General features: G+C 43.4%; 4 protein-coding genes across 5 annotated transcripts; 2 read left to right on the top strand and 2 right to left on the bottom strand.

Annotated features, from left to right (window-relative positions):
• Window positions 1–233: 233 nt before the first annotated feature.
• On the bottom strand, window positions 234–10,219 carry LOC133898485 (phosphatidylinositol-3-phosphatase myotubularin-1-like). The gene is made up of 19 exons (XM_062339201.1): window positions 10,007–10,219; window positions 9,596–9,679; window positions 8,739–8,813; window positions 8,350–8,418; window positions 8,137–8,206; window positions 7,751–7,800; window positions 7,328–7,608; window positions 7,156–7,229; window positions 6,575–6,638; window positions 6,422–6,487; window positions 5,831–5,930; window positions 5,569–5,700; window positions 5,331–5,494; window positions 3,903–3,987; window positions 3,301–3,528; window positions 2,656–2,715; window positions 2,501–2,565; window positions 1,592–1,871; window positions 234–1,398 (listed from the first exon to the last, which is right to left on the bottom strand). Exons 1-19 carry the CDS (start codon window positions 10,202–10,204, stop codon window positions 907–909), a joined length of 2,637 nt encoding a protein of 878 aa, XP_062195185.1. The 5' UTR covers window positions 10,205–10,219; the 3' UTR covers window positions 234–906.
• Window positions 10,220–16,135: 5,916 nt separating this feature from the next.
• LOC133898405 (thiol protease SEN102-like) lies at window positions 16,136–17,719 on the top strand. The gene is made up of 2 exons (XM_062339085.1): window positions 16,136–16,745; window positions 16,851–17,719. The coding sequence occupies exons 1-2, from the start codon at window positions 16,277–16,279 to the stop codon at window positions 17,492–17,494; spliced, it is 1,113 nt and encodes a 370-aa protein (XP_062195069.1). The 5' UTR covers window positions 16,136–16,276; the 3' UTR covers window positions 17,495–17,719.
• Window positions 17,720–18,416: 697 nt separating this feature from the next.
• On the top strand, window positions 18,417–20,713 carry LOC133898406 (protein-L-isoaspartate O-methyltransferase 1-like). 2 transcript variants are annotated; one of them, XM_062339086.1, is made up of 4 exons: window positions 18,417–18,702; window positions 19,127–19,400; window positions 19,699–19,863; window positions 20,306–20,713. In XM_062339086.1, the coding sequence occupies exons 1-4, from the start codon at window positions 18,634–18,636 to the stop codon at window positions 20,554–20,556; spliced, it is 759 nt and encodes a 252-aa protein (XP_062195070.1). In that variant the 5' UTR covers window positions 18,417–18,633; the 3' UTR covers window positions 20,557–20,713. The 2 variants fall into 2 exon arrangements, with proteins under 2 accessions (XP_062195070.1, XP_062195071.1); XM_062339087.1 differs by having other exon boundaries at window positions 18,417–18,639.
• Window positions 20,714–20,911: 198 nt separating this feature from the next.
• On the bottom strand, window positions 20,912–23,181 carry LOC133898407 (28 kDa ribonucleoprotein, chloroplastic-like). The gene is made up of 4 exons (XM_062339089.1): window positions 22,683–23,181; window positions 21,999–22,100; window positions 21,374–21,655; window positions 20,912–21,208 (listed from the first exon to the last, which is right to left on the bottom strand). Exons 1-4 carry the CDS (start codon window positions 23,103–23,105, stop codon window positions 21,146–21,148), a joined length of 870 nt encoding a protein of 289 aa, XP_062195073.1. The 5' UTR covers window positions 23,106–23,181; the 3' UTR covers window positions 20,912–21,145.
• Between the last annotated feature and the right edge of the window lie 366 nt (window positions 23,182–23,547).

Below are 23,547 nucleotides of genomic sequence, written 5' to 3' on the forward strand. Positions count from 1 at the left end.
TCTTCCCTGCAAAAGCAAAAGCAGTCTTTACCTGTCTATTTATTAATCTTCAAATCAATGCTGTCCTTCGTAGTCTGATGACAGAAGCTTGAGATGAAATCGACCTCCAGGCATTGCAGTTGAGACATTTTATTGTCAAGTCGCTACCTAATTTTTATGAATTTCATGACGTAAATAACGGAAAAACTTAGCTGCCAAAAAATATTAAATTTACCGAGAAAAACAAGCTACTGTTTTCTAAAAAACAATATCATTAAAAATGTCAAGAGGACTCTCATGGACAATGATACAGCAACAGGCCCACATTTTTCATATACAACATTTATTTCAACCAGACAGGATGCAAATGGTTCTTATTTCAGAGCTAACCAGAGTACCAATCGAAAGCTAATGGATAAAAGGGGAGGAAGAACTATTATTCTTCTCTTTCGCATTCTGCGTTATTTTGCTTCTTGTATGAATCGACTGTAAAACTATATACAACACAAAGGACTAATTTTCAGTCCCAGTGGTTCCTAACCAATTGCTAACTCCTAATGTAGAATTCTGAATTCCCTCATAAAAGTTTTGCAATGCTAAAGCCCACTAAAGACCATTAGAATATCATTGGAGGAAGGAACTTGTGAATGCTGATCAAATATGCATCGCTGATTTGCTTTCCACACATTTTTTGTACTTCTGTTGTTGATGCAGAATTGCAGAGTTGGAGGCGCCAGCCACTTGAAAGAAAGATAATTGGACGAAAGAACTTGTGAATGTGGGTTAAATATGCATGGTTGATTTCCTTTCCACGCGTAATTTTGTTGTTGATGCAGACCTGGAGATGCCAACCACTGAAAAAAAATTCCATTGGCATCTGCCAAGTTCGTCAAGTACTGAATACTGGCATGAACAATTCGTGATCAACTACTCTGGACCAAAATAGCAGTCTTGTATTGATAGTCGATCAAAAGCATCAAAATTTGCCTTCAAACCAACAAACTGGCTTCCTAGCTGTGCGCACGGAGCATCTGGCCATCTGCAGCCTTCTCTTGTGCGGAAGGGGCAGAGTGACTCGCAAAAATGATCGCCTGGTGTTTCTGAGACCAAGCTGTCCTCAATTGCAGAGATTGATACAGAGTAGTCAGCATTCTCATCTTGCTGAGCTCTAGCATCCGAGTCTCTTCGAACTGAATATGACAGCACTTCAGTTTCATCCACCTGGTTTTCAGTCACTGAAAATTTAATTGTGCATCCTATAGATTCTATTGCCTTTTTAATGGCAGCATTCTCCCTTTGAGCACTTTGAGCCATGGCTAAGGCTGTACTGCTTGAACGTCTCTCCCTTTGTAAGTCTTGTTTCATTGATTCCATCTTTGTTTTAATATCTTTTGCTCTCCATTCAGCTATGTCCTTTGCCTGCCCATTCCATGAGAAAACAAAACAGTAACGAAATATTGTAAGGGATATATGATACATATAAGCCATTTTTTGAACTAAACATCCTAATACTTCTCTCTTCTCTTGTAGTTAACCTATCTTTTGACTTGTTCGATAAAAGTTTCCAAAAATTTCATTATTAAACCAAACACATAATGATGACCTTGCATACCTTCATTGCTTCTGCGTATTTTTTGTTCATAGCATGCCACTGGGATTCAAGATCACCACCCTGTGATTCAGAGGGGCATGTCCATCTCAAATAAAACTGGGGCCAAAGGGTTGGAGCAAGTGCTGCAGCAGGGGGCACTAGGGGACCATTATGCTTTACTGGATCATAGAATGGATTGTAGTGCTCATGGAAATTGCCACCAGAAGCTCGCAGATCAGCCAAGTACGACCACATGCAACGACAGGAGTTTGTGGCACCAGATTGCTCCCTTTCCCGCTCACTTGCAGTTCAAATCAGAAGTTAGCCACACAGAAAATTTTACAATCAAGATAAATCAAACAATACGGGTAAATAAAGGAATCAAACACTAATTCATTGCCAAGAGATAATAACAAATGGAACAAAGGAACATCACTCTGGATTTTTTTGGGACACGATCAATAATAGTTAAATCAGCTTCTTGTGGATTACACAGTTTAATGAAGGAACAGGGCTATCTGGGCTTAGCTCAAATTGGCCATATAATTTCCTTTAGGAATATATGTTAAATAAGGAAAGTATGATACCCCACCAGACTATGCACTGGGGTTGGGCCAGCCCCAACTCCCCTGTTGAGCCCATCTGGTAAGCATGGTGTTTGTATATTTGACCATAATCCTTCAAAAATCATGAGTTAATGATAGATGATGAACAGAACTACTGCTTCTCAAAATTTTCTAATCAGCTAAACAATACAGAAATGAACATATGGCATACATGTCATCATGGAAAACCCTAAAAGCATCACAATCATGTCTCCTTAAAGAGGTTTAGTTCGATTTAGTAACTTTAATACCAAGGAATGTCAGGACCAAAGATAATAAGCCCAAATCATAAACAGCCAAGATGGGATCCCAAAATATTATTTACCTATTGCATAAGAAGTTCCCAAAGCGGCAGGATAGCACACAATCCATAAAATCAACTAGGAATTTCTGCAACAAAAATCAGTTCTGGTTATGAATATTCATTGAGAGACTTATTGTCAGCAGACCTGTCCATATGCAGAAGAAAAGAAGACTTACAGATGAGAACTGAAATGCAGATGGGTACAGACGTAGTAACTGGGAGATACAATCTAGCCACTGAAAAACAGGACACCATGTCCAAGTCAGATTAAAACAAGCTCATGATATTTATGGAAACAACAGGTGCATCCAAAACAACCAATAATGTCTGAATAGCATGATACATACAAATAACTATAGAAAAGGGGCAAGGATGAAATTAATTCATAAGGGAGCATAGAATTATTCAATAAAAAGGCCAGCATGTAGTAATATCTTGAAAATTCGCAGTTCCTTTACAGCAGATTAGTGATTGGCATGCCGCTAACTGATTTAGTTTCTAAAGAGAAAATGAAAGCCGCCTAAAGCGTGTGGTTTGTTTTGCAACCACCAATCCTAAAAGCTGAGCAGCCTTCAGCCATGCCCATTATGAGCAATCCATGATACAGCTTAGAAGCAATAAGGTGTTCAAGTCATAATTACAGAATCAGAACAATGATTTGTCTATCAACATTCCAAAATATCAGTTATTCATTGAACCAACCATTTGGTAATTGGTAGTTGCTGAAAAGTTGTAGTATACATAGAGAAAATACATGGGTAACACTTATTAATACAAGGTACCAAAGGAAAAGGTGAGAAAGAACAGCATTTGCTGGCTACCTGTAACAGTATAGGTGAACTGTTGTTTGATGTCTGTGATTGAACTGAAGTATTAGAAGATGATCCTGATGGTCCTAAAGAGTTCCTGCTTGGTGAACTGCTTAAATTCCCGAGCGATGGTTGCCTTAATAACTCATACTGTGATCCCCCATTCTCAGCTACCGTTGGAATTCCCATTCTTTCTGCAAATGGATGGCCAAATGCTAACCAATCCTTTTCCACAAGGGCCTAAAACAGAGTGGTGAAAGTGTGTTATAAATTAAAAACCAAGTCAGCAAAAACAAAGTGAATAATGCCAATGGCATTATTGAAGCAACAAAATTAAGATAGTCAGCAGTCTGCAAGTATCAAGTACTACCCAACATGGTTGTTCAATTAATTCTGAAGCGGATTTCTGTAGTATCAAATGTAAGCACATGGACATAAGCGACAAAGTAGTGAAACAAACTGCCCTTTTCAATTTTGACAACAAATCTAGACATGCAAATAACTAAATGTTGAAGGAAACGCTCCAAACAAAATAGAAGTTTCTATTGGAGGAGGAATGAGAGAATAATCATTTTCCACCAGGAGTATATTGCAAAATATTTCCTCTTTTGTACCTGGAACCCGCCGAACGTCCGATAATAGGGATCAAGTAACAAACAAGCAAGTGCAACCAACTGGGTTGTACGGTCCCATCCATCACTGCAGGAAAAAAATAGAGCCAAAAAATGAAATTCATTCAGATGCTACAAACACAGAGCAACAAAACTATAAAGATCATACAGGAACCTAAGATGACACCAAAGGATCATTCACTTCAAGAAAACATCCAGATGATCACTAGGAGGTTTCTAGTAGGGACCAGATTGCTGGAATATGGGAAAACTGACTGTTCAATTGAATTTTAAACCAGAAATTTTGAACTACTAGGATATTTTAATATTCGGGACCTTTTCTTAACCTTGGTGTGAACTAACAGCCAGTACAGTTGCCGTAAGCCACTAGCAAAATGACAGGAAACTAGTCATACAATGTCTAAAGACTGATCGACTATTAAAAAATGATAACAATCACCGAATTTTACAAGAAGTCCACATGAAATTTGGTTCATGATGTTTGATTTGAAGTATTTTAAGTAAATGAAAATACAGGCTATAGAAGACACTCTTTTGGACGGAAGAGCAATGGACTAATGTCATCGGCACCAAACAAAGAGTCCAAACTCTAGGGTTACTAGTTGGCTCCTTGACTAGCCAAGTGAAGGGAAAGATCTTCAAATATTATTTCAGTAATGGTTTCACCAGTTATTGCATATCCAAAAGCAAGGAAACTCATGACAAGGATATATAGAGCAATTTAAGTACTGGCAATTTAAGTTCACTAATTAGCATAAGAACTCTGAATGCACGCAAATTCACATCTCAGGATTGCTTATGTAGAGGGAGTATCTAGGCAAACCCATATTTGAGTGCTAACTTCCTAAATCACTGAATGTGCAGTTGGATGACATTTGGATACATTTGATCCAAAGAGGTGGGGTAGCCACATGAACACTCAGTTTAGAAATAATCTTGTTAAAGATCAATAAAATCATTTATGAGGATTCCTGCCTATTCGAATCTAATCCATCTAAATCTCAACCGAGCCCATGTTGTGAGTTACCAAGTTAGTGCTCTGATATGGGTCTGAAACAGATACTACAAAGCCTTAGTAATAAACTAATAATGCTTACAAAATCTAGAATGCAAAAACAATCAACAAAGTAATCCGTGGGATATTTCATAATGCAGCAAAGGTTTTCTGTTACGCAAATTACTTCATGGACATTAGCACAAGGCCATATGTGTTTGCAGAATTGGTGTGGACTTTGGAGTAATTATGTTATGCAGAGAATAATGAATCTTCCCTACCCACTCACGCAAGCACTTGCATGCATGTTCACAGGCGGTCAGCACGCATAGGGTACAAAAAACATCATGGCAACTTTCTCCATTTACCACAGTACAAATTAATACAACTTACAGATACTCATGGGAGAGAAAAACCTGCAATGGACAAGAACTGAAGCTGATTCTATGGCAATTTGTGCAGCAACCCACGAAGCACCAACCAGAATATTCTGGATATGGTTCAACCATTCCCCAAGCGTTGAAGAAAACGATGTCATGCTATTCAGATTTCCTCCACCCCAGGTTGATCCACGATTCCTCTGGAATAGATGCCAATCTCAAAAGGATGTATATTGCATATGGTAGTTCTCAACAAAGTAAACCATCAGCTTACCCGATCTCCGACAACAGATACGGCTGAAGGGGTTCCGTTTGACGAAATTGTCCCATGGGCATCCACATAGTCCCTAAGGCGAGAAAGACTATCTCTCATCGTGTGGATGTTCTGTATTCCTAAAAAAAGAACCTGGTCCCAGATCCAATGAATAAATAGATAAAAGTTTCTTTCTAAGGGAATAAGAGATAAAAAGAATTACAAAGCAACGATATGATACATTGATACCTATACACTAGCCAATTATCATATATAATATTACCTCAGATCTGGGATAGTTAGAAGATGACTCTGAGCCCCCTCCCTTTGCCCCATTAGCTAACGCATTTGCTCTTGGCCGGGCATCAATTATGTATAGTTTCCTGTTTTACATTGGAGGCAGAAGCAAATGTGACTTGAAGACTATTTATTACTGATAGATATCAGAAAAAGAAACAGGTGTTAAAGACATTGAGAGAGGGGCATCAAAGAATGGCTGAAAATTTAGTAGGTATCTGCTCTGATTATTGTGCCTGCTACAGTAGTAAATCCTCATCTTCAATAATTCTAAATATGCACACTCCTTTGCTCAGTATGAAACTTTTGAAGTAGTTCTAATCTTCTAATACTTAGTGCATTAATAAAAGAGGGCAAGGAAGGAAGAGAAGACAGTTAATGATATTAGGGCATTAGCTACACCTTTTACAGATCCTGCATGTTCTTTTTCCAAAGAGAAAAAAACCGCATGGCACAACTTATCTAAAACATATATATTGAAAGAGCGAATAGAGTAGTCAAATTATAGGAGACAATTTTAATATATGTCAAAAGTAAGAGATAAACCAACATATCATGAAATGCATACTGTGGTTACCTTGGAGATCTATTGATATCCATTGTTTTGGTGCTAAGAGCACAAACAAGCTTCTCGTCGGCATTGCTGCAGGAGATGCCCTTACGTTTAGACCAACCAAATTTAGGACGAGTCAGCATATGTTCTAAATTAATTAGATAGATATAAACTCACTTCCTAAAATTCATCATTAATCCCACCAATGGCTGGGATGACCTCGCCAGAACAGCTCCAGTACCTGCGATGAAAACAATTTCACATTTTCTCATGCCTCCTCCACATTTCTCCTTTAACCACTAAAATATGGTTACAAAATAGAAATTTGGTCCAGCAACAGGGGTATAAAAGAGAGATTTGATTCAGCAACATGAAAGAATCTCTTGAAAGTTCTTTAAGAAAATCCATGTAACAAAACCCAACTTAGATTTCTTTAATCAGCGTGATTAATATACTAACAACAGACAATCCTTTGAGGATGCGATTCTGTTGTGTGCATGAGCGCAAAACAGAACTGCCAGTAGAATTAACTGCATAGGAACACTTGCAAGTTGCAAAAAGGAAATACTAATGATACTGACAGCGGTTGTAAGCTGGCAGGAAGGTAATACTTATCAATTATTATTTGAAATAGTATTTTTTAAGGATATGATGATAACTTTCAGACAAACATGACACATGCACATCAAACTTTCAGCAATCTAGGAACCGAGAAAATATTGACTAAGAAATAGAACACAAAACCTGAGCATGCATACCAGGGTCACACCATGAAATAACAGGCAAGCGTTTGCCAGATCGAAAAGTAGAAGCTTGAAATAAATCTTCATCACTAATGGATAGTGGACAAATGGTGGTATTAGTGACCCATAGGGCATGTGTTTAACAGAGTAAAACTACCACACGATATTGTCAAGGGCATGAAAGTACCTTACGCTCCTTGGTACAATCAGTATAGAGGGATAAGTTGAACACAATGAATAACTAGAGTTTACTCTAGTTAGCCTCCACCAATCATTAGGCAAAGAAACTTCCCCAGGTTCCTGTAATTGTGGCAAACTTTTCCTAAAAAGGCGAAAGTACTCCCTCAAGAGCCGCCACTTTGGATCAGAATCATTCTTAATGGTGGTTGGATCACAAGAAAATGCATATAGATCCCACAAATTAGCTGGTTTAGTGTATCTTCTCAAAGCATCAAACACTTCATTTTTCTGAAAAGAAAAGCATCAGAAGTAAAACTCATAAGACTCGAAAAGCATATAAGGTCAAAATAAGATATCGCCTAATCTAGAAAGAATAGCACAAAAAGATGAATAAATATTACAGAAGATTATAATGGGAGAGGATATCTACCTGCTTTGTTTTGGGACGAAAAGCGAACACAATGACTCTCATGTCTTTACCTGAACAATAATAGAACATGTAACAATTAGAAAGCCTTTCAAATAGAATATTTAACAAAATCATCAGAAGAGAGATCAGCGGATCTATGATCAGTAGTGCCAACAAAGTAATAAAAGAATAAAATTGTAATTAACTAATTATCATACAGGAGAAGATATATATATTTTTTAAACGAAGCTAAGGACCACTCTTTTAATACAAATCACGGGGCCAAAAAAATAGTGGGTGCAGCTACAACAGACACACAAAAGGTCTACTCAAATTCACAATAAAGTAGGCAGGCAGTTACACCTACAATTATGCTCAAAGTTGCTAAGTATAAAGTACAAACTTACCAATGACTTGAAGGAGTTCACGGGGATGCTTCTTATCAGACAGGTGGGGCAACTGTTGGAGCTTTACATCCTGCAACAGAACCGATTTAGTCAAATTCGTAAGAACAGTTTGAGTGTGTTGTGGTAAACACAACTGTATTCATGGGCCCATAAAGCAAATCAATAAACATGGGAAGAACAAAGAGGCCCAGTGTGGGTCACCTGTCGACTTACATCATTTAACTTCTCGATTGTAGTCAATGGAATTGTACCCAACTCTATTACACATTTTCTTGCTTGGCTCTGGAAAAATGATTGAATTTATTAAAGGAGTTTCTAGCTGCATGATTAGCGCTGGTTCAAAATAAAAATGGAAGACATCATCTACTGTATATCCAATTATCCATGAAAAAAATGCTAATCAGGTCATTTTCCAGATTCCAGATCAAGGGAATAAAGTTGATGGGGAGAAAGACTAAAAAAGAAGCATAACTGAAAATATTTTTTTTTCTGTAACTGGAAATGATTTTTTTCATGGTAAAATGATTTTAAAGTCCAGGCGATATCCTAATCAAACAAAATTATTTTAATACTCACAGTAGAAGAATGCTATGATGGCTTACCACAAAGAGAAGTCGGAAATTTGTCACTGAAAGTGTGCCAGCCTCGTCGATGTTTAGTAGAACAACACCATGGCCCTAAGTAAGGAGAGGTGAGAGAAATCAAATTCAGGATGGACAAATGCAAGCTAAACGCAGTAATTCAGTCAACATAAGCTTTTGGTATATGCCTATAAATAAAGACACTATTGTTTACAAACTAGGAGGTGACAAAAACAAATCTCCGAGAAAAAAGAACTTGAACTTCAAAACGATTTGGAAGCCCCGTATAGGGTATGACATGGAAAATTATCTTCAATAGGCAGTTATGGTTAGGGCACTTATTCAACTTTGCTAGCATATACCATGAACATTTGTATTTTCCTATTGAAATTTAAATCTAGGTTACGTAACATTATGTTTCTGTAAACTCCAAGAGAGGCCACATAGCCCCCCCTTGAGGCTGCGTATCCACTGGCTGTTTTGAACGATGTTGTATTACTTTTTCCTTGGTGAATTCTCTGTGTTGGTGCATCGCAAAATAGCACTTGTACAGATATACAACTCAAATCCAATTATAACATCTACTATTATGCGGTACAATAACATCTGTACCTGCATAGAATGCATTAACAGCACACGGATTACTAGTTCCAGACAGTGAAATACATAATTAAGCTGCAACAGGGCTAATTTGGCTAGTGACTTGTAGCAATTGCCAATGCGCATAAGCAGTTAACCCAAGGAGAACCGACACAGTTTGTCCCATATACCATATCACCATGTAGCAGATAGAACAGCACCTGACGCAGCTAAATTGGCCCAATCCTCAGAGTCAGAGGGCAGCAAAATCGCATCAAAAGTGGGTAAAGGACGCGAACCTGGGCGAAAACCTCCTCGTCCTCGAGCAGGAACTCCTCCATGGTCTCGTCCACGCCCTGGACAGACCTCCGCGGCCTCGGGTCCTTGATAGCGAGAAACGGCAGCAGCGCATCAGTATCCGATCTCAAACCCCAGCCGCAACCTAACTACCCGTAGCTCCCGCATGCTCGCAGGCGGCCTCGCACATGCGAAACGGGCGGCGCGCGCTCGTGGCGGTGCCCCCGCCCCACCCCACCCACCCACCCCCCGCGTCGAATTCCGAGCCCCAATTCCATTCCATCTCCCCACACGTACACGCACAGAAGCTGGCAGAGGCGCGCGCGAGGGTGGGGGATAGGGAGTGCGGGGCGGAGAGGCCAAGCGGCGGGGCGGGAGCAAGCGAGCGGAGCGGGGGAGGCGCGCGTACGTACCTCGATTTGGTTCCAGTCGATGGCGTCCCAGCTGCCGGAGCCGTCCATCTCCGGCGGCGGTTCCGTGTCGCGGCGAGACGCGGGGAGGGCGGTGGATGGAGAAGTTGGTTTGCCTCTTTGCCTGGTCCGTACGTCGGGCGGCTTTGGGTCGGGTCGCCTTGCCTTGTTGGGTTGGACGTGGCGTGAGGACGCCCACATCCACTGGTGATCCAGGACACGACTCTGTTTGGTTCAACCGAGCTGATCCTACGAATTGGCTTTCCTTGTCCGGACCAAATTTCGTGTTTTTACAAACTTTAAATACACGTATACTTTCATATCATCATACGCACGTACTCATATAATTTATGTTTACCGAAGACTGAAGATACGGAGTTTAGAGATCGTCATCATATATATCTCGCTATCAATGTTAGACTATTTCCAACCGATTCCTATCAGAACTTAGAATCTCTTTACGAAGAGATTTCCATTTCTTTCAGCATTCTAACGGTTTCTCTTTACGATTTCCGTGACGAAAGAATTTTTAAGACCATTCTTTTTATAACAGGATTCTCTCTTTTTTTTCCTTCACAAATTATTTCAAAGAGAAACTATTAGATATGAGAAAAAATAAAGAGAATAGGAATAAAAATAAAAATCAAGAAAGAAATAAAATGAATATGATTTTACAAAATTTCACACTTAGTTATTAGCATGCGCCTGCTCGGACTATGTTTTCCTCTCATCTTTGCCTCAAATGAATTTCATTTTGTTTGTTTTACTGTGGGTGGTTAGGTAGCACGCATGATAGGATGGATACTTGCCCATGTAATCTGTTTTTTTATTGTACTGACATTTTAATGCGAGCAATAATTTAGAATGAAAATGTCTTATACCTTTTATGCAGAACAACGCAATACTTAACATTACCTCTTGACTTGGGAAAAAAAAGCTAAATTTTATTTGACGCTTACGAAGACGGATCAACTTGTACCACAAAATTAAGGGATTCAAATATATTGATGGTTCTATTTAGCTAGAACATCAAGAGATGAAGAGAAATGGGAAGAAGATGACTTTTAATCAATATAGGTTGAAAAGATAGTAAAAACTTTTCATACAAAACATCTTGACACATGTATTAGTACATATTGTATGCATAAACATAGATAAAAGTGATTGATCATGAATAAGTTTGCCGGACGATCGAAACATTGAGGAGGGGCGTCCAAGGATAAGGTCAAAAAAAAGAGATAAAACTTCGCATCAGACGATTTCAGTATGTATTTTGCCAGATTTTTTTACCGGTGGGGTGGTTTGGTAAGTGCGATTAGGCCTTCTTGATGACGATAGTGACATGTGGCACACATGATAGGGTGCAGTGATGTTGGGCCCAGGGATTCTGGATTTTGTTTCTCATTAGAAACTGGAGAATCTCTGTCAAACCATACGGTGAGCAAGTGTTTCAAATCAAAAACTGGAGAAATGTTTCTTATTTTTACACTAGGAGCAAGAAACGGCTAAAAGTAGTTTCTCACAAAAATGATCTCCTTCCTCTCGCATGCACTCTTTTACGAATCTGAAACCACTGTAGTAGCTATTCGGTTGCTATAACATTTTGAGTTTTAAACATGTTAATTAATTATAAATTTCCCTACAAATTAAAAAATATATGATTAATTAGCTAGCTAAGGTTACAAAAATAGACATATGAATGTATATGCACCAATATATATATATATATATTCATATATGTATTAAGTATGTTAAGTTGACTAAGGAGTCCCAAGATGCACTAGAGTCAAATTCAAAATATTCCTTGCATTAAGTTTGTTCATATACTTTGATTTGAGGTTTTATGGTTCTTTGTGTGGAGATTAAAATTGAATGTCTCTCAATTTTAAATCTATTTTTGGATTCTATTCTAGCTTAAATCCAATTTGAATTCAAATCCTTTGATTTAAATCATTTTCAAAAATCCCAAGATCTAAATCCAAGACCACAATTCAAATATGTTTATTTGAATTGATCCTAATCCAAAGTCAAATCTCATCTTTGAATTTAAACCCAAACCTCCTTTCTTTTCTTTTTCTCATTTCTCACATAGACTTAATTTTTCCCTTTCTTCTCGAGTTGTCTCCCATTTCCTTCCTCTCTATTTTGGCCCAAGCACTAGCCGGCTCGGCCTTCTTTCCTCCCTCCCTTTTCTCGGCGCACTGCCGGCCCAACCGCGCCAGCGCGCGCTCGCCCGCGCTCGCGCCCGAGCACATGCGACCGTCCATGTGTCGGTCATCCCGTCGTCGTCCGCGCGCCCTCTCCCCTCTTCTTCCTCTAGCGCGACACCGCGCCAACTGCTGTTTTCGTCTCCGGGGAAAATATCCCTGACCGGCCTCCGCAACCTCGCTCTCTCTCTCTCTCTTCTCCTTTCTCTCTATCCGCCCATGCTCACGCGCCCATGCCTCTGTACCGCGTGACTTTCGCATCTGTGCACGCACATGGACGGCACAGAGTGCCCGTACCGCGGGAAAAACGATGGGCATCGCCTCCCCACCTCGCCGCTACGCTGCCGCCAACGTTCGCTCGATGCCAGTGCGATCGCCGCCTCTCTGCTCACCTCTCCCGTCTATAAATAGCGCAACCCGGTCTTTCTCTCTCTTTCTTTATTTCGTCTCACCACCGCGCTGCCGTCATCGCCATTCTCGCCATTGCAGCTCGCCGTTGTCGATCTGCCTCCCGCGTGCTGCCGAGGAGCTCAAGGGGGACCACCGTCGTCCCTGTGTCGCTCTCCGTTGGGCGGAAGCCCGACGGGAGACCATCCGAGCCGGAGCAAGCCGCTCCATTGCCAACGCATCGACTCTTTTCTGGTCGTCGTCCCGCTTCTCGCCATCTCCAAGCACAGTGAGCACCCCAAGCCCCTAGCACCCCCTCTTAGATAGCATATAGTCGCCCCCGTGCTCTCTCTTGGCCAGTTGCCATGCGCTGCCTTGTGTTTGTCTTCCAACGCCGTACTTTTGCTCATCGCCGGCGTGCTGGTGCTCCGTGTGTGTTGTCGGCCATGCGTCTGCGCGCTCTTGTGTCTTGATGGGTGAGTGTGCAGACTAGATGTCTGTGTGATGAAGTTCATGGCTCGATCCGTCAGAAACTGTGTGGTACTAGAGGTACACCATATGTGATAGTAGGGACTGCGAAGTGAGATATGGATCCTCTCAGAACCGAAAACCCATCAGATAAAGCTTGTTACCTGGTTTTAAACTATTTAAAGTGTTTTAAGGTCAATAATAAATGATACCATTGAATATGTGCATAAAACGCTTTACGCTTAAAACTAAACCATAAAGCCTTATCCTTAAATTACTCATTTATGCATATATCAAACACCTTAAGTAGTATAGAGCTTGCTGAGTACCTTCTGTACTCATTATTGCTGTCATTCAGATGAGAAAGCTGAAGTTGACTTCACCAGAGATAAAGGCAATGATGAAGAATAGTCTTAGAAGTCGTGCTCGCATCATAAGCTGCTTGTGGCTTGAGCTTTTACTTTATGTTGTGTTTTATTGGCTTGTCGGCCAGTTTTGTATCATACAATATGGGTTGCAACATTTTGTACTCTGTAATCTTAATACTTATGTATGAAGTGATATTATAACTATTATACTGTACGTATCAGCTACTTAATTTAGGAACTAATACAGTAGACACATGAAATCCCAAAATTGGGGTCTTACAATTGCGTAAAGTGATTCTCATTCACGTGAGAAAACGTTTCTAGGAAGAAACATAACCAAAAATAACATAATTTGGAGAAACCGACACCGGCCATACGGTGTTGTAATCTGGCTTTGTGTATTATTGTTGCGAGGTTATAATGTTTTCAAAGGTTGACCTCCCAAAGGGACATCAAGAAAAGAATGCTGGGATGACGAAGATGTCATCAACATTTTTATATGAAACATCTCAATGCTTAGCATTATCCGTTGACTTCTGGCAAGCATCTCCTACTACAAATTTAAATTTGAGTTGTTTGAACAGTACGGCGGTATTATTTGGATAAATTACTGACGACCGGTGGTCTTTTGCAAGGACAATGGGAAATAAATAAATAAATAAAAGATTTGGCACAAAAATAAAAAGAGAGCAAAAACGGATAGACGACCACGATGGGAACTCGAACCCACAAACTCGATAGTTTTGCTATGGTTTTCCTTTTCTTATGCAGATCTACTAGAGAGTCTGTACACACATATTCTTCCTCCGTTCGAAAAGGGCAACGATGCAAGGTACAATTTCAGGCCCATTGCAGATCAAGGACTCGAGATCTTTCCTATCGAGTCTCTCTCTACAAACATCTCTGTCGTGCATGAGTAAAAAAAAAAAACATCTCTGCCGTGCAGCAATCGATGGATGCAGTAACAACACATTAGCTTGCATGTTAATTCGCTCGTGTTCATGTATCGTTTCTCAGTCGAGTGTCCATTAGACCGATGAGAACCAAGCCTCGGCTCGGATGATTAGTGTGATGTTGATGTAAGTGTGTAATTGTGTTTACGAGTTATACTAGTGTTTTTTTTTTTTTAAAGTAGGGACTGATGATACGTAACATGCATGCTGATGAATTCGATTGTCTGAGCTTAACTCGATCGCGCTGCTTAATTGCTTGTGAATGATCGCCCCGTATCTCAGGTCGCTTAACATGACGAAACAGTAGTAAGCTAGGACCATGGGGACCGAGATATCCGGAATGATTAGCCATGACTCTTACAGTACAGGTCCGCAAATATATGTAGCTGCACTGCTTCGCAAGATTCATGTGACAGAGGTGTGCCTTGATTCTTTCTGAATTCCGGCATCACACAAAGAAAGAAAGGTGATGGCCCAATCCAATAATGTGTCTGAGTGCTATATATCTGTGTATCTATCCTGACAGCAAGATGCATAGATTGTTGCAACTGACACAATCATCGATCACAAGACTAGGCCTTTAATTTGCTGTTTCGAAACTGCCAACGTTTTGATGCAGTTTTCCGGCAGGTTGCCAGGACCTGTTATTGCTGTTGTTGATCCATCCTGCGTCGCCCTGGGACCGAAACGTAGCCTTCTTCCTTGCGTCCTTGGTGGCGTGCCGTGTCTCGTGAAGCAAAGCAAATCTGAAGAGCCCCGCGTGGCAAACAACGATCGATCGATGCAAGTGCGTTTTCTTCATTCAGGCTGATGATATCATGCTTCCAAACTTTACCTAGCTTCCCGGAGCTTGAAAACTTTATATGGCTTGTGAAAATCGATCACTCAATGTAGCAAGTTCAACTAGCTATGCTCGATAGTAATGCTTTTTTAGATAAATTACAGGAATTAATTTCATCAAGATAATGAAAATATTTAATTGTTAATGCGATTCATGCGTAAAGAAATGAAAGCTTGCTGAAATATATGATGAATCCTGGTCGCCATCCATCCATCCATCCATCCGCTGATTAATGGGGAGGAACACGCTTGCTGTTACTTGTTGACAACATCCATCTCAGAATGAACACATATCTCACGAGACAGACAGAGAGAGAGAGAGAGAGAGGTAGCTCGCAAAGGAAGCGATCGATGAAGACCGACCACTCTGACGACCGACGTCCCTCCATTCCATCTCCGGAGTGATGCGGCTTCACACGCAACAAGAGCAGTACCCCTTCTTCGTCTTCATTCCTCTCTTGATGCAACTCGGGGAGCGAGCTTAATTAATTCCTGGCAGCAGGAATATAATTAGTCAGAGTCCAGATCAGCCAGAATTTCGGTGCAAGCTTAATTAGTTAGAATTTGGATCGTACATGGGCGTGGCGTAAACGCCTCGCTAATCCTTCATCTGGCCAACCCGCTGCATTAATCACCCACCGTTCATGCATTAATCACTGTTCCTACGGTTTGGTTGCTTGCGTATAAAGGGAGAGTATAAACTACGAACGTACGTACTCACTCTCATGTGTTAATTGAGATTGGACTTAATTTCATGTAGTACCTGATCGATCGACCACTCATAAGTAGCTAGCTAATAGGATAGATGTGATGTTGCCCACAAGCAACGTCATCTATGGACGATCCTCTTTGTTCATCCTTGCATGCATCATCTATCTAGCTAGTAACCTTGTAGTCGCTAGCTGTGCCTATATAAAGACCTCCTCGTCGCCATGGCTACCACCTCATCACAAGCCTGCAAGTCAGGTAGCTAAGCTAGCGAGCGCTACTGTCACACATTGCCACACTCAACCAGTAGTACGTGTCGAGAAGCTAGCGTACGTAGCAGCAATGGCGAGAGTGCTCGTGGTCGCGGCCATGGCCGCCGTGCTTGTTGTAGTCGGGCTGCTGGCCGTGGCGCCGGCGCCGGCGAGCGCGATCGACTTCGGGGAGGAGGACCTGGCGTCGGAGGAGGCGCTGTGGTCGCTGTACGAGCGCTGGCGCGGGCGCCACGCGGTGGCCAGGGACCTGGGCGAGAAGGCGCGGCGGTTCAACGTGTTCAAGGAGAACGTGCGGCTCATCCACGAGTTCAACAGGGGGGACGCGCCCTACAAGCTGCGCCTCAACCGCTTCGGCGACATGACCGCCGACGAGTTCCGCCGCGCCTACGCCGGATCCAGGGTCGCCCACCACCGCATGTTCCGCGGCGAGAGGTCCTCCAAGGGAGGGTTCGCGTACGCCGGCGCGCGCGACCTCCCGCCATCCGTCGACTGGCGCCAGAAGGGCGCCGTCACCGACGTCAAGGACCAGGGCCAGTGCGGTACGTATATACTCTACGTTGTTGCGCCGCCAATTGATGTCCATTATTGATGCATGCATGAGCTTAACCATACATGTCGATCCCAATGCCATTTCAACTCTGCAGGTAGCTGCTGGGCGTTCTCGACGATCGCGGCGGTGGAGGGCATCAACGCGATCAAGACGAAGAACCTGACGTCGCTTTCGGAGCAGCAGCTGGTGGACTGCGACACCAAGGCCAACGCGGGGTGCGACGGCGGCCTCATGGACTACGCCTTCCAGTACATCGCCAAGCACGGCGGGGTCGCCGCCGAGGACGCCTATCCGTACAAGGCCAGGCAGAGCTCGTGCAAGAAGTCCAGCACCCCGATCGTGAGCATCGACGGGTACGAGGACGTGCCGGCGAACGACGAGTCGGCGCTGAAGAAGGCGGTGGCGCACCAGCCGGTGTCCGTGGCGATCGAGGCCAGCGGGTCGCACTTCCAGTTCTACTCGGAGGGCGTGTTCGCAGGCAAGTGCGGGACGGAGCTGGACCACGGCGTGACGGCGGTCGGCTACGGGGTGACCGCCGACGGCACCAAGTACTGGGTGGTGAAGAACTCGTGGGGCCCCGAGTGGGGGGAGAAGGGGTACATCCGCATGGCGCGCGACGTGGCCGCCAAGGAGGGGCTCTGCGGCATCGCCATGGAGCCGTCGTACCCCATCAAGACCTCGCCCAACCCCAAGGTCCACGCCGTCGTCCAGGACGAGGCCGAGCACGACGAGCTCTGAATTTATCTGCAGCTTACGTCCAGTACACCGTGCATGCATGCATGCATGCATGTAATACATACACTGGATCGATTTATCTGCAACTTATTACTCTACGATATGAGTGAAATCCGTACGTATATGGTTACAGGCATGAATGCTGACATATGACAGGACTATACATGTATTCATTACGAATTTGAAATGTCAAATTTGCCATTGTACGTACACTGTGTCAGCTTTTTTCATATCGGGTTCTGTTTCTGGGCGTGGAATTAGAAATGAATGCTAATCACCTGCGATAGCTGGACGTATCAAGCGACTGCAAGTAGTATGATGTTAAATCAGTGGGTAATCAAGTATGATGTGTTAATTAAGTTGTTACTTGGAAGTAAGCATGATTGAAGCATCATGTAGTGTTTAATAAAGCAACCGATTGAGCTCTCTCTCTCAGAGTGGGAGAGGGAGGGGATCGAACTCTCAGGAGAACAAGAATGGCAGGATGGATGGACCTTATTGAGTTGGGTTGGTGTGAATTGAGCTAAACCAGATTTTCTATAGGTAGCGTGTCCAAAAAGTGCTTAAGGTTAGTGTGCTTTGAGATTAATGCGAGATGGGAACAACGGCTGAGTGGATGCAGGAGTGTGGAGCGAGTCAGACTGGCAGGACACATGTCAAGCTTGTTTAAACCGTAATTTCATTTTCGAATCCGTTTGAACCGTCATATTATTTCGAAAGAATGCAAAATAAGGATCTAATGTATTTTTAAAAAAATTCAACATTTTGTGTGTAATAGTTAAATTTTTTGCATGAAAATATTGAACTGATTTTCTCAAAATATCAAACTAGGTTTCGCAAAATATTGAGCCAAGTTTTTTAAAATATAGAAAGTAGGTGAGCTAACGTCTCCCACTCCGTGAGCCGAATTGGGCCTATCTATGGGCCCCGCTAACAAGATTCTATTCCGGTGGCTGCCGCCGACGAACGAACTGCAACAGCAGCATCCGGTTCGGTTCGCTCCCCACCTGCACTGCGCTCGCGCCATCTCGAAGCCTCTCCTCCCCGTCTGCTCCGGCCGATTCCTCCAGCCTACACCCACAAGGGGCGCCGCTCGTCTCGTCTCATCCCAGCCAAGGACCGAGCCCCTTCCTTGGGCGGGCATGGAGGTACTCCGCTCCATCCTCTCTTGCTTCTCCTCCCGCCCCCGCTCCCGCGCCCGCGCCCAATCCGTAAGTTTTGCGCGCTCGATTCGTACCACCGTCAATCATACTTCGTGGATTGTGTGACGGTTGCCCCATTTGATTTTGATTTAATCACGAGACCAAGAAACCCTAATCTGACTGTGGCGCGGGTAGTTCTGGGGGATGCTTGTGTTCTGGCCCAAATTCTCAACCCCAATAGATCTACCGAGTAGTTGGAGAAGAATTATACTTCTATTTACTAGGGGAATTGTTCCCGTAGCGGTTCCTATGGAACTCTATAGTTAGCTTTTATAGTGCACAAGACCAGAAAAGGATTCTGATGTGTCACAATATTTAAATTTCAGTAAATTTGTCAGTCAAAGAGTCATTCTTTATTTACTGGGTTTGCCGATTGAGACTGCAGAAACCGGTCAATTTGATTTCGTTCCTGTTGTTGCTGCTGGTGATGCAGCACCGGCTGTGGTCGAGCGGGGCCAGCGACAAGAACAAGGCCATGGTTGAGCAGCTACAGAGGTACGGAATCATCAGGTCGAGCAAAGTCGCAGAGGTGATGGATGCCATTGACAGGGGGGTGTTTGTGCCACCCGGTGGTTCTCCCTATTCTGATAGCCCCATGCCGATTGGGTACAACGTAACGATATCGGCGCCGCATATGCATGCGGCTTGCCTGGAGCTTCTGGAGAAGAATCTTCAGCCTGGGATGCATGCCCTCGATGTCGGATCAGGTAATTTGGATCATGTTCAACCAGTTTTTCTTTTTTAAGATAGTGCTGAGCATTGTGTCAATATATTATGAGAGGAGAGCTCGCCAGACCTAACCTTTATCCTTTACTCTTTGCCTAAAATTTAAATATTCAACAGCAATCCTGATTTCCATAACTTTGTTTGTTTGTGCCACAGCCATACTGACATATGGATCTTAGTAATGATGCTACTAGCTTGTTTTAGTGGCTGAAATGCTTAACTCATTTGGTCCATATGTTTGCTGATATGCTCGTCTTAGACGTTTCCAATAATTTTCAGGCACTGGGTACCTAACAGCGTGCTTTGCACTGATGGTTGGATCGGAAGGGCGAGCAGTTGGTGTTGAACATATTCCAGAATTAGTTGCTACTTCTATTGAAAACATCAAGAAAAGTGCAGCAGCCCCACACTTAAATGATGGATCCCTCAGTATACATATTGCTGGTAAGTAGTGCTTGCTTCCCAACTAGTTTTTTCAGAAATCTCAACCATGTTGAAGCCGCATGTTTTGAACTTAACTTCAACGCAGAGGTGTACAGAGAAGGACTTAGTTGCTGAGAGCTGAGTTATAGTTCAGATGAACATATCAGCTCTGCAACTCTCAATTGTTTCCATTGAATAAAGGAACCTTAGTAAGCTAAATGAGGTACTTGGATTGTCAATACTTCTGTGGGGCCTAAACTAGTTAGGACTTGTTTTGTTGCTCCCATACCATGAGATGGTTTTTCTCCATTTCTGAATTGTGAGGTTCTCTCCTTGGATGGGCAATTTTGCAGCAGCTGTAGTAGTTCTCTGTCTGCCTCCATGTACATCCAGCATTGCGGTTCTTTTCTTCTATATATATCATCTAGACTTGATGCATTAATTGTATTTGAAACTGATGCAGATGGCAGGGAAGGTTGGCCAGAGCTCGCACCCTATGACGCCATTCATGTCGGAGCTGCAGCACCGCAGATTCCAGAGGCGCTGATCGAGCAGCTGAAGCCTGGTGGCAGAATGGTGATCCCTGTCGGGACCGTCTTCCAGGAGCTGAAGGTGGTGGACAAGAAGCTGGATGGCTCGGTCAGCATAAGAGACGAGACGTCTGTGCGCTATGTGCCGCTCACTAGCAAGGAAGCCCAATTGCACGCAAACTGATTGCCGTGTCATGCTAAGTGTTGTTATCTTCACCGTCAGCTCAGGCCTTCGATCGAATCACTGTTTTTGTACATAAATTGATCCTACTCTCTGTAATGCGCTGGATTTGGAAATAATGTAAAATGTTGGCTCATCATGAGGTGCTTGTTTCTGTTCAGCTTCAACCGTGCCCTTATTAGTTATCAGTTTATGTCAAGGATGCTGACGCTATACAATATAGCAACCAAGAAGACACGAAATTAGGCAATTACTATGGTTTATACGCATATTGTGAACAAGCTTGGTTTGCTCAAATGGTTTCGCCAGCAAAACCTTTGGGCTATCATGAGAAAATGCGATTAGGGCATCATGATAGTAGCCTACTTGAACAATTTAACTCATGGTGTCGACAGGAATTTTAACACGTTAACATTAGCAGCAAAGAGAAGCAACAAAAGCTGTGAGGCAAGAAACAAACACCAGGAAGCTAAGGGAGGATCTAACAACTTCTAGGCGATAGCATCGGCTTCCGCAAAAACGTCCCATTGCTCCTTAGTTGTGTCTCCGTGCTCATCGCAAACAAGCAGCCATCTTCTCCGATATCATCACATCAAAAGCCTCTCTGTGGCCGCTCGGCTGCAACATTCACTCGAAGTGGGCGGCCATCCAATTCCTACAATTCATGGTAATTGGTGGGAGATAATTAGCATTAGTTCAGAGCTTCCATATTTGTCTTGCGCACTGTGCTATTTGACTACTTGAGAGAAAATAATTGTTTCCTCATGTAGTCATTTAGGTTATGATTTTGTAACTCATACAGAATTGACGCTGTCCTCACCTGTCCATCGAGGGTAGAAATAGCATCATCGAGTTCCTCCTTTGACGCCATAGATACAAAACCAAATCCTCGCGAGCGCCCAGATTCTCTATCGTAGACGACCGTAGCATTAACTACTTCCCCGTGCTCGCTGAACAATTGAACCAGCCTAGAGTCGTCAACTTGCCATGGCAGGTTGCCAACATAAGCTCTGAAAGCAGGTGCAAATTGCCTAGGTGGTCTCTCCATGCGAGAGCCCCTGGGAGATGCCCTGTTTACATTCAGAAGCCTCCCGCTAATGTCCTATAAAAAAAGAAGTTGATCAGTCAGAAGTTCAGAACAATATAACTTATCTATGTTTCTCCACTAGAAGCAGAAACATCGCTGAAAGTGTATTTTATTGTGGTTGACCAGATATGAGAATTTACTCTCTAAGGTATTAAGAATTAAACCTGTGTGCCCCTTTTATTTAAGCCACATAATAAAATTAGATGTGCCTAACAGGACCAGATATGATATGTTTGGTCATCTCATCTTCTCGAGGTAATTCAATTTTCATGTGTAATGTCAGCATAATAATTCAGTGGATTATATTACTCTAGACAAATCGAAGAACTAAGAAATGAGAGGGTAGAAATGAACTCACATAGCGGTTGAACATCTCAATGGCCTTGTCAGCTTCCTCGATGGTACTCATGGTAACAAACCCAAATCCGCGGCTCTGGCCTGTCTCTCTGTTGTAAATGACCTAGAAATCCACAAAGCGGTATCAAGCTTAGAAACTCGATGGAGAAAATCCAGCCAATTCAAGGAATGTTCCTTAGAAATAATGGTTGAATTTCTGTGCCATTAGACAACAGACAGCAGAAAAAATCATTACTCTTAACATTTGGAGAAAACAAACCATTTCTCACAATCGGCAGGACACAAGACAGAAACACACTGGGAGCTAAGATTTTTCACACTGAAGATCAACACAACCACACATTGTAGCTTATGAAACAACACGAAAACGTACAGGCAGCAAATAAATTAATAGCTGGTTGCATAAACAGAACTAAAAGTGAAATCCCAAAATTCTCATGCACAAATTCATATGAGTTACAACTTACAATGAACTAGCAACATGTGAGCCATACCAACACACTAACACTGACCACAGGCAAATACTGTGAATTCCAGCTTTGCATAAGCACAGCAAGCAATCAAAGTTTTACAAATGTGAGCAGCTCCTATTAGCACGTCACACTTGAGCACCGCATCACCCAAGCACATAGATAGTAGGAAGGAACCTAATCATTTAGTAACCGAGCAAAGGTGGAAGGCTCACCTCTGCGACCTCGACGACGCCGGCCTGGTCGAAGAGCTGCGCGAGTCCCTCGCTGTCGACGTCGTAGGGGAGGCTCCCGACGTACACCTTGGCCTCCTCGGGCGGCTCCACCGGCGCGTAGTCGGCCTCCCCATCCTCCTCCCCCGAGGCCACCACGCTGTCCTCCTCCTCCCCAACCTCCTCATCGGAGCCCTCTCCAACCGCCTCCTCTTCGTCCCCGGACTCGGCCCACTCGACGCCGGCCTCGACGGCGTCGGAGGAGGCGACGAGGGGCGCGAGGGGCAGGCGGCGGGTGGCGCGGAGGAGGAGCGGGGCAGCGCGGGTGGAGGAGGAGAGGAGGGGGAGGAGCTTGTGGGCGGGCGGGAGGGAGGCGTCGGCCATGGCCATGGCGAGGGAGCGGAGGGACATCACGCTGGTGGCCATGGCGAGGGAAGGAGAGGAGCGGAAGGGGATAAGGGAGGGATAGGATTGGAGCCTGAAGGGTTTTTTAGAAGATGATGTGCCTCATTGCCTCCCTTTCCCTCATTATATATGCCGGATGCTATTTGTCGGACGTCTGTTTTTTTTTTCCGATGAATATGAGCGCTCCGATCTTAATTCGATGGTGCATTTCATTTATTCGATCTCCCGTCTTTAACATATTGTTCTTTTTCTTGCTTTGATTCAGCCACACCACCCATCTTCTCCCATCTCTGACGGCGTTTCTATTGCTGGATCCGTCGCCATCGTCCGCCCCCGTGCTAGCAATCCATTTTCGAACTCTCTCGTCGCCAACCTTGCCCGCCCGCCGCTCGGAGCTCCGACAGCGTCACTGCCACCTCATCGCAACCCACCGTCAATCCGACCATCACCCCAGTTGTAACAC

Source organism: Phragmites australis, chromosome 18, assembly GCF_958298935.1.
Source record: "Phragmites australis chromosome 18, lpPhrAust1.1, whole genome shotgun sequence".
NCBI lineage: Eukaryota > Viridiplantae > Streptophyta > Magnoliopsida > Poales > Poaceae > Phragmites > Phragmites australis.